Source organism: Onychomys torridus, chromosome 2 (assembly GCF_903995425.1).
Source record: "Onychomys torridus chromosome 2, mOncTor1.1, whole genome shotgun sequence".
NCBI classification, from domain to species: domain Eukaryota; kingdom Metazoa; phylum Chordata; class Mammalia; order Rodentia; family Cricetidae; genus Onychomys; species Onychomys torridus.
Window position 1 is genome coordinate 166,738,975 of NC_050444.1, and position 10,025 is coordinate 166,748,999.

The 10,025-nt window shown below is 53.3% G+C and overlaps 1 protein-coding gene across 2 annotated transcripts in view; it reads right to left on the reverse strand.

The window, feature by feature from the left end:
- The window catches only part of Ski (SKI proto-oncogene), a 74,427-nt gene extending 64,794 nt beyond the window's left edge, over positions 1 to 9,633 (reverse strand). For both annotated transcript variants that reach the window (XM_036178187.1, XM_036178186.1), the window contains exon 1: positions 8,597 to 9,633. In XM_036178187.1, the coding sequence (XP_036034080.1) occupies positions 8,597 to 9,565 (969 nt within the window). In that variant the 5' untranslated portion in view covers positions 9,566 to 9,633. The remainder of the gene's footprint in view (positions 1 to 8,596) is intronic.
- Positions 9,634 to 10,025: the final 392 nt, after the last annotated feature.

The window sequence follows — 10,025 nt, forward strand, 5'->3', positions numbered from 1 at the left end:
CATTTGCATATCATTCAACTTGGGAGTATAATTCTTTTAATGGTTTGGGCAACACCGTTGTAACACCAGGAAGCAGGAGGCAGCAGGTGAAGCAGAAAAAAAGACAGCCAACACCATCAAACACCAGGTGGCAGCCCCAGCAGTATGACAGGGAATGTCTCCACAAGCACCCAGAAAAGGCACAGCTGAGATCTCAGAACATTATGCCAGCCATGGAAATCTGGGTATCTCCCATGAAGGCCTCACCTCAAAAGAGCCAAACAAGCCAGGGTAGAGGTCCCTGGTAGAGATTCCCAGCAAGGTCCAGCAGGGGAAGGACTTCCTGCAGCTGCCTTGTGGCAACATCCCAAAGACAAATAGCACAAGTTCCAATGTGTACCTCACTTAGTTTCTGCAGGACCACCAGGGGCCAAGCAAACCTTTAGCACCACATGTGGAACAAGGGCCTATCCACTGGTTCTTATGGTGTGGCCCAGCTGTCCCCCACCTGCCATGCCAGCCTGGTCTACCTCCTGCTAGAACTAGAGATCAAAGTCCAGGTCTCACATTCAACTTCAACAAACAAGTACATCAGTCAGAGTGGTGGTAAATACCTGTAAACTCAACTCAAAAGACCAAAGCAAGAGGATCACAAGTCAAGAATTGGTTTGTGATATATACACAGCAAGAGCCTGCCCTCCCACCTCCTCAAAAAAGCAAGTCCCTCTCTTGACAACCCATGGCTCTCTTCAATTCCAGGGAAAGGTGCCCTAATGTTTGTACATCAAGACAGGAGGCTGCTACCTCAGGTGCCAGGGATGGAGGAGATGGAGAAAGGAGCACCCTGCCCCAACAGCCTAAACAGAACTGGAACATAGAAGGACAGGTTGCTGAAACCAAGCCTGGCTGGCCTGTGGCTGCATGAGAGGTCCAGAGTTGCCAATCCTTCAGGGTGGCACGGTGTAACAGCACATCCTAGACAGGGGCCCAATGCCACCTGGTCATCTACAGAATCACAAGGTGCCAGAGAGACTGCAAGTCAGAGGCAAGGGTCTCTCCACAGCCATGATGAGGGGCACAGGAGCCATAGAAGGTAAGCACAGAACAAACTGCTCTGCCCTCCCCTTTCAGGTCAGCTACTCCTGTTTTTCTCTGTAGTGTTCTAACTGAAAGGGGAGAAGGTTCTCCGAGAAAAGTTTACACTGTCCACCCACAACTTATACAGAGAGGACCCAGGTATACCCACCCTCAGACTGTACCATAGGGACCATCAAGCTGGCCTTGGCACAGAGAAGTCCCTTATGCCAGCACACATAGGGGTAGAAGATCTGCTGTGTAAACACATCGGTTTCCTTAAGTGCCCTAACTCCTGCAGGTCACACACCTTCCAGGGCTGAGAACATTCACGAATGAGGCCCTTAAACTTTCCAGAGGCCTGGCCAACCTTACCTACACCCCACCTAAGGGCACCCCAGCAAGGCAAGAGGGACTTCATCAGCCTCATCTCTAAAAACAGATGCCAAGATCCAGGGAGATGGCTGGGCAGGTAAAATGCTTGCTGCACAAGCATGAGACCTGAGTGTAGATCCTCAGCACCCACACTAGCAGCATGTGCCTGTAACCCCAGCACTGGACGGGAGAGATAAGCAGATCCTAGAGCTTGCTGGCCAGCTAGTCTAGCCAAAACACAGCAAATTCGAGGTTCAGAGACACCAAATCTCAAAATAAGGTGGGAAAGGACAGAGAAGGGCACCTAACATCAACCTCAGGCTTACACAAATACACAGGCATGTTGACACGTGCATACACACACCATGCACACAAAAAATAAAAATGAAATGAAAATAGGCACTAAGAACTTCTGTCTACAAGCAAAAGGCAACATTCCAAAGTCAAAACAAAAATATTCCCATGTTACTTTCAGTGCAGAGCCAAGAGACTCTGCTGGTAGCCATCCACTCTGACTGGCCTTCCCAGCAGCTAGACCAGCAATGCCTAGAACAGGCTGAGGGGTCTACATAGGCAACAGCCACTTCCTCAGCTCCAGTAAGTTGCTTACTGACTTACTTGTGCACAGACAACACTACACTTAGAAACAACCTGTCAGCTGACAATGGTTTTCCTCACAGCACTGGAATAAGTTGATACCAAAGGAGACCATCAGCACACAGTGTACAGGGACCACAGAATCACATGTAACAGCATCAGGACAAAGCCACATGACACTCACCAGTTATACCTGACGTACAGCCACAACTCCTGACCTAAACTAGTAAGCCCACTCTGGGGAACTTCACCATCCCAACTATTGTCATTTCACATATGGTGGCCTGTCCTTCCTAACACTTGTCGCTTCACACACAAACTCAGGGGAAGTCAGGAAGGGGAAGGGCCACATCAGAGCCCAATTATCACCCTGGCCCTCAGGTCAGCTCCACCTGGTGACCAACAAGTCTTAACAATACACTATCACCTCCACCAGGTCCTGGCATAGAACCAGCTCCCAACACCCATGCCTGCAAGGCCACTGCATCTCCCTGAAACAGCAAGCACAGTGGAGGCTACAGGAAGCTGTCCCAACAAGGGCTGCTTCTTTCACAGTGACCAGCGGACGTTCCAGAGGAAGCCACAGTTGGCTTGAAGAGGGCCGGGAAGAACATCGACGCTCACAGCTCCAGCCAAGGGAAACACTCCAGGGCTTTCCAAGCACTCCAACTGGAAGCAGGGTCCAGGTATCCCCCAGATCAGTCTTTTTCAAAGCACAGGGTGAGATGGATGGATAGGCGAAGAACGGCACCAAGGGTAACTCCAACCTTCCCTTCCGCAGCCATTGGCGATCTGGGCCCTAAGCCCTGCCAGCAGTGACTGCTTGCTTCCACTGAGTCATCCTCCACTCCCACTGCCCAGAGACCCAGCTGTGATCAGCCCCCACTCATTCCCAGAAGCCAACAACAAAACATACCATACCACCACAGATAGCAGACAACTCCCACAGGAGAGACTGGGTGGGTATGGTGCTACACCTCATCTCCATTGTTACTGAAGTCCTGGCATCCTTTCAGTCACTAGAAGCCAAAAAAGTAAAATCAGAGACAGCACAAATGCCAAACACCAAGACAGATCTCAGGTGACTCTGGGCTCTTGCCAAGATCCCTCTATCTGTTTCCACACAAACAGGTCAGTGACTCAAAAGAATGCACAGACAAGCATAGCCAAATCTACTCACAGGACACTTTGTAATGTCCTGTGTAACCAGGTGCACACATCCCCTGAAGGCCACAGGCTCCTGCCCTCACTTTACTTCCAGTCTCACTTAAAACACTTCCAATTATTGGTCCTTGTTTCAGGAAGTAAGAAGATACTGGCAGCAGTTAATCTAGAACCCAGGGATCTCTAGGCAGCAACATAAAAGTTTGGGAAAGGGCCTCATCTGCAGAGAGAGCAGCTCTATGAATAATCATTTACTACGCTCTGCCTGGTGACATGAGTGCTTCCAGAGGGTGACCCAGGATAGCCTCCCAAAGTACCTCGACAGGCAGCAAGACTGTTGGTACACAATGCTTGGTCTAGAAGGCCTACTGGGTCACGAGAGGGCAGGAGACAGCCTTGCTGGAGTAGTATAGGCAAGTCAGCATGGTAAGACCCACAAGGTGCTGTCAGTGGCCACCAGAGATACTGACCAAAACCTGCTCCTGACTACAAAGAGCACCAAGAGCAGAGCACCTCCCAGCCAATAATCCCAAACCCCCATCCGAATAGCATTCAGCTCCCAAACCCACGATCCCTTTCCCTTCCATGGCAGCCATGGAAAAAAGGCAAGAGGCTTCCCTCTGTTCAGCTCTCCTAGATCTCACAGAAGTAATCTCGCCTGTGTTTTGATTCAAAACAAAGAAACTTTTACAAAACATTTCAGTTGAAACTTGCATAATTCTTCCAAAGTAGAAACCTTCCCTCAACTTTCGCAATCCTTAGAAAGAGACACTATTGCACAGAATCCAGCCCCAGCCATGGCCACCTCACCTCCTGCCAGACAGCAGGGGCAGGCCAGCCCCTGAACCGCAGCCTCCCTCCTGAGGCTGCAGAGACAGCAACTGAGACCTGCCCCCCCCCGGGGGGGGGCACCCGGCTTCAGGGCAGGGCTGGGTTCACACTTGGCCCAGACTTCCTCACCCTCTACATCCTGTCTGCCCTTAGACACTTCAGACAGACATTACACAAACCGACGACAGGAGAGGTTGAGAAATGCTGAGACAGAGTCAATGACCTTACTCTTGGAAGTTTCTTGATGGCCCAGGGCCTCCAGTGGGCAGCCAGGGACAGAGGTGAGGGCTACTCAATGACCCTGCTTCCTCCAGATGGTGAGGGACCCAGATGACTCCCAGAGGAGCCCAAAAAGTGGCAGGATAGATGGACAGATAGGCTGACAGGCTATGCTAAGAGAACTTGGCCTTCTCAGAGATGGATGTGCACCAATACTCATTACCACCCCCACCCACAGCTGGCTATGGTATGTGCAGAACCTAGAGCCCACTCTCAAGCTGCTATCCTACCCTATTAAAACCCATTGGCCTTGGACTGGAACCACTATCTTGGCAGCCATCTCAAAGAACCCCCTCCTGGACCAGAGCCTGACTTCATTCAGGACCTGGCACCCCACCTTCTTGGCCCAAGTGTCCAGAAGGGAAAAATCAATAGTAACTCTAAGAAAGCCCAGCACAGGACATGATCCCAGAGAACATTCTTTAAAACGATGCCAGTGGACAAAGGGCAGCTGATCTTTGGAAGAATACCCAGACCTGCAGGTGTCCAGGAGACAGGGTCCCAGCATATTGACATTGTCCTCTCCTATAGCAATCTTCACATAAGAACAAACCACAACTGACCACAAATGTGATCCCACCACACAAAAGGCAAGACCCTATCCTAAGAAAACCAAAAGAGCAAACCACAACCCACTGAGACAACTCCTGAACTCAGCACCCAGCTCTGCACCCAAAAACTATAACCATGTCCCAAAACATACCCAGGGGTCAGTGCTCCCTAAAGCTGACCACCTGGCTAGGTGTCCAGTTTAGAAACATGACCTCTGGGCAGTGGTAGTGTGCACCTTTAATCCCAGCACTTGGAAAACAGAGACAGATGGATCTCCAAGTTCAAGGCCAGCCTGGTCTACAGGACAGCCAAGGTTACACACAGAAATCCTGGGGGGGGGGGGGGGGGGGGGGCGACGGGACAACGACGACTAAGCCAAGAAACATGACCTCGATCCTATTATCCCTCTATGAGGAATTCCAACAGTCCACATAGAGTGACTATATCAGCTGACAGATTAAAGTCCTGAGAATCCAGGCTCAGGAGAGGACAGAGATGCAGTAACCTAAGATAACACAAGCTTCTCCACACCAAAGCCCACTTCTCAGACCCACAGATGGGGTCCTGCTATGGCCAGAAGGAGACATTGCAGCACCTGTGGCCAGCCTGGAAAGGCAGCTGCTCATGGTTACAAATCTTCCTGTGGACCAGCAGCCACATCCCACAAAGCACACAAAGTAGCAGCTCAAAGCACCACTGTCCATTTTCCTTTTCATGCTGATAGACTCAACTCTGTGCAAGTCCAACAGCTCTCAGACAACCCAAGAGGAAGAGAGAACTGTCCAGGCAGATGCTCGATGGAAGGGAAGACAAGAGGTTCCCATTCATCTGTACTGCCTCCAGAAATATGAATCTAAGACAGGTTCAACAAAATGTTCATCTCAATTTACATGAGGAAAGTGAGGCACAGGGGCTAAGCAATTTGCTTAAACTCACACAGCCAGTGAAGAATGGAGTGAAAATGTAAGGCCAATTCCCTGAGGATCCACAGAACTGGCTCCCTATTGGTCTGCAAGGAAAGTAGCCAGGGGGGTCCCTCAGAATGACAGACTCACTGAGCATCCAGGCAGCCTGCACTTCCTTCAAAGCTTTACCAGTGGGAAGCTGGGCCTGACAGTCACAAGAGAGAAGTGGACATTCCTCATTTCTCCATGACATTAGGAAGGCATTGCAGAAGACCTCCACCAGCCCTCATATCATCATAGCAGCGCTGGCATGCCAAGGCCTGGGGTAGAGTGGCCTGTACCAAGGTTTTCAGCTGAAACTCCTCTGCTCCCACACACGCTCAGTTGACCACAGAAACCACAACTCCACCTCAACCAGGCCAATTCCACCTGATCCAAGCAGACCCTACTTCAGCCAGACAGAAGCCACCTCAGTCTGGCTGCCACAGAGCAGAGCAGCCAAATGTCAACAGAGCATCAAGAACTCAGGAAAACCACTACACCTTCCCACCATGGGTTTGAGAACCCACCCCTTCCCACAAAGCATTTAGCTCACCTTTAGTTCAAGAGAGTCCAAAGGTCTGTCAAAAGCTACTTGCCCTGCAAAACAGTTCCAGCACATTCTTTGTTCCTTGTTCCCTTCTCCTCAGTAGATCAAAAATATTAAAATAATCTATGAAGAGAGTAAGGGAATCATAAAGTCCAGTGAATGAGTGCAGGCATCCAGACCACTCCTCTTAGGACAAACTAAGTCTGGGCAGCCATGGGTCCAGAACTACCCAGACTGACATCCCCTTCCTGGGTGTTACCTATGGTTCATGCAGATAAGCACATGTCGGTCCAATGGGGACTAAAAGAGCACTATCCAGCCCAAACCCTCAACTACAGACTCAGAGAGTCAAGGGAGTACCAACACTGATGGCTGAGCTGGGGTCACTCAGAAGCTGGGTACACCCCACAAAGAAGAAACAAACAATCTACCAGTCCCTTGTCATGTAAGCACTCAGGAGCTGGTCAAAGTATAAGAACCCAAGCTGATGCCACCACTGTCCAAGTGGAGCTAGAGACACAAATCACTTGAGAAATTTCTCTTCACTCAGTAAATAAGGCACCATAGCACTGCCACGGTGGCTATCAAGAGAAAGGCAGCTGTGAACAAACCATGGCGGAAATGACCCAAGCACATGACCATGGCTCAGTGCACTACCCTTGGTGCTGGCACAGGCATCTGAGCCATCTCCTATGAGTCCAAAGACCCTGATACCCAGAACCACCAGGCTTGTAAGCAGAAAAGTCAGGAGCCTAGCCCATTCAGCAGTGGCTGGGACAAGGGGACCATGCCAGTCCCCTAAACCTAGACACGGAAAGACCACAAACACACATGACCCAGAGCAGACAAACACAGACAGACACACCCAACTCAGACAAGATTCCTTGCCTGCTCCCAAGATAAGAGGTGTGAAAGCTTCCCAGCAGCACAGCCTCGGACAGTCCCACATCTCTACAGTGGTCCCAGCAAGTCCACTAATCACCATACATATGACTACCTCAGATCACATTAGCTGACAAGGATACAGACATCCCAGACAGACAGGCCTCTCCCACATCAGCCTGTCTATTGCCAAGCCCATCTAAAAAGAGCTTCCTGCAACCTCCCCTCAAGATGCACTGCCCTGGCTGTGGTAGAAGTGCCACAGAACACACAGCATATGCACACTCTGCAACCCCTAGAGAATGAGGCAACAGTCCCCTTCTTCAGAGCCCCTTCCCCCCACAACTCTGACACTCTGCTGGAGGGGCGCCCAGAGAAAACCGGGCTGCAGCATCTATTCACAGATTCAGGAAAAAAAAAAAAAGTTTGATGCAATAGCTGAATTAATTAGGTCTCCCAAGAATAACTGAGCCAATGCAGCATTCTGTGTGTGCAATTTAATAAGCATGGATATTTAAAAGTTATAGATACTTAGGATGCATATGCAAAGAAACTTCCTATGGACACCAGTGAAAGGTTTAGGTACTAAGTGGCCCAGGAAATGCCCAAGAAGATCCCATAAAGCCTTTGACTCACATACAACACAGTCTGGGCTGACATGCCCCCATACCAAATTCAAGAGCAAAAGAAGGAAATGGGTGAGTCCAAATAAACTGCAGACCATCAGCAACTCGGAGAGGCAGAGCTCTGCTACCACTGACCAGGCCAAGTGGCCTTCAAGGTGCACAAAATGGAGATTCTAGGGGCTGCAAGTGCCAAGTCTCTGCCAAGACAACTAGCTAGCTTCATTTTAGTGTCTGTGCTCAACAAAACAAGACAAAACAAGAGAGCCAATAAGCATACAAAGCTAACCAGCTGGGGACCACAAGAAGACATCTCTGTCATCAGAAAGAAAGAGTTTTGGAAAACTTCATTCTCATCTAGACACCTCTGCCAAGGTGCCATGGCGATCTGAGCCAGAAAGTCACAGCCTGGGTCCAGGCAGTACAACATCTCAGAGCTTGAGGTAACCTCTTTCTCAGACCTTTAGCGCTTAACCTATGTGGTCAAGGGTTATGTGCCCTGAGAGGGCTTTTCTATTCACTCTACTTCATGAGTACAGTGCTCAGACTGCACGAAGGAGGCCTTATGGCCTTACCCACAGGAGAATGACATGGCCCCTAATTTCCTGAAATCAAAACAACCCAAGGCCAGATAAGGTCGAACCGGGAGCCTTAACCTTTAGAACTCAGAATGCCCAGCCCAGGAGGACCGCCCCCTCCCCTTCTTGGGCATGATTTGCCAACCCCCAAGACCTGGGGACACTTACCCGGGGCACCCTCCGCTTGTACTTGTTGGCATAGTCGAACTTCTCCTTCACGTCGTCCAGGCAGCGGCCAAGGCGGGCCTGCTCCTCCTTGCCTGTGTAGTCCTGGCTCAGCAGGATGTAGGCCCGCCAGTTGGCTGAGTCGAAGCCCCAGTGGCAGGTCCGGTTCTCCAGGGCCTTGTGCGAGTGCACCACGAACTTGTGTGGCGGGTACATGAGGCGGCAGTCGAGGCACTGGATGCAGGCGGCGCTAGGGCTGCTGTACAGCTCGGGCACCAGCAGCCCCTTGCACTTGCCGAAGCACTCGTGGTACACGCGGACGCTGCGCTCGCTGAGCTCCAGGCCCAGCGCCAGGCTGGCCGCCAGCTCCTTCTTGCAAGGCGGCGGATAGGCGCCGCCGTAGAGCAGCGCGTTGCACAGGCGCTCGGCGTCCGTCTTGGTGATGAGCCCGCACGAGGGTGCGGAGAAGGGCAGGATGCCCATGACTTTGAGGATCTCCAGCTGGTCGGCGGTGCAGCGTGAGCAATAGATGTGCAGCTCATCGCAGACAGAGTTGATCTGCTGCAGTGAGAAGTCGCGCAGCACCGAGTTGAGGATCTGTGGCAGGCACAGACGCTTCTCGCCTCCCACTACGAAACAAGAGATGGTCTCCCCTTCCAGCACGGTCTCACAGCGCTCGGTGGAGCGATCCGATGGCATGAAGAAGGGCCCGGGTAGTACAGGCGGTGGCGGCTGGATGGCAGGCAGGTGCAGCACAGGCGGCGGCTCCGCGGCAGTAGGCACCGGCGCCGGCACTGTGGCCGCACCCGCCTCCTTGGCGCTCTCCTTCTTGTAGGCCTCCTGCGCCCAGCGCGCCGAGAAAGCGGCCGGGCCGCCCAGCGAGCTCATGGAGCTCAGGTGGAACTGCTCCAACGTCTTCTGCAGCCCCGGGTGCGGCTGGAAGCCGCCCCGGCCGGCCGCCGCCGCTTCCATGGTGCGATCGGGCTCCCCGGGCCGCTCCCGTTCCCGTGCGCCCGGGCCCCCACGGCCTCCGCCGCCGCCCCGCGCACCCCGCCGCCGACCGCGACCGCGGCCCCGACCGCCCCCCGTCGCCGGTTCACGGCCGATCACGGCCCCGGCCTCGGCCTCGCCCGGAGGCGCGAAGGCGAAGGCGGGCGGGGCGAAAGGGTCCCGCCGCTGGAGCCCGCCGCCACCCGGGCCCGGCGCCACATCCACGCGCCCCGCGCCGCGCCCGCCGCCCGGGCCCCCCGCGCGCCCCCCGCGCGCCCCCCGGGCTCTAGGCGCGGGGCATGCCCCGGCGCGCGCCGCCAACGCCAACGCCAACGCTCGCGGGCCCGGGGCTCGCGGGGGGCGCGCGGGCAGGTGCCGGCGCCGCGAGGCGCGAATCGCCGCGGCGGTCGAGGCCGAAGGGCCCGGGAGGAGCGGGGGCGCG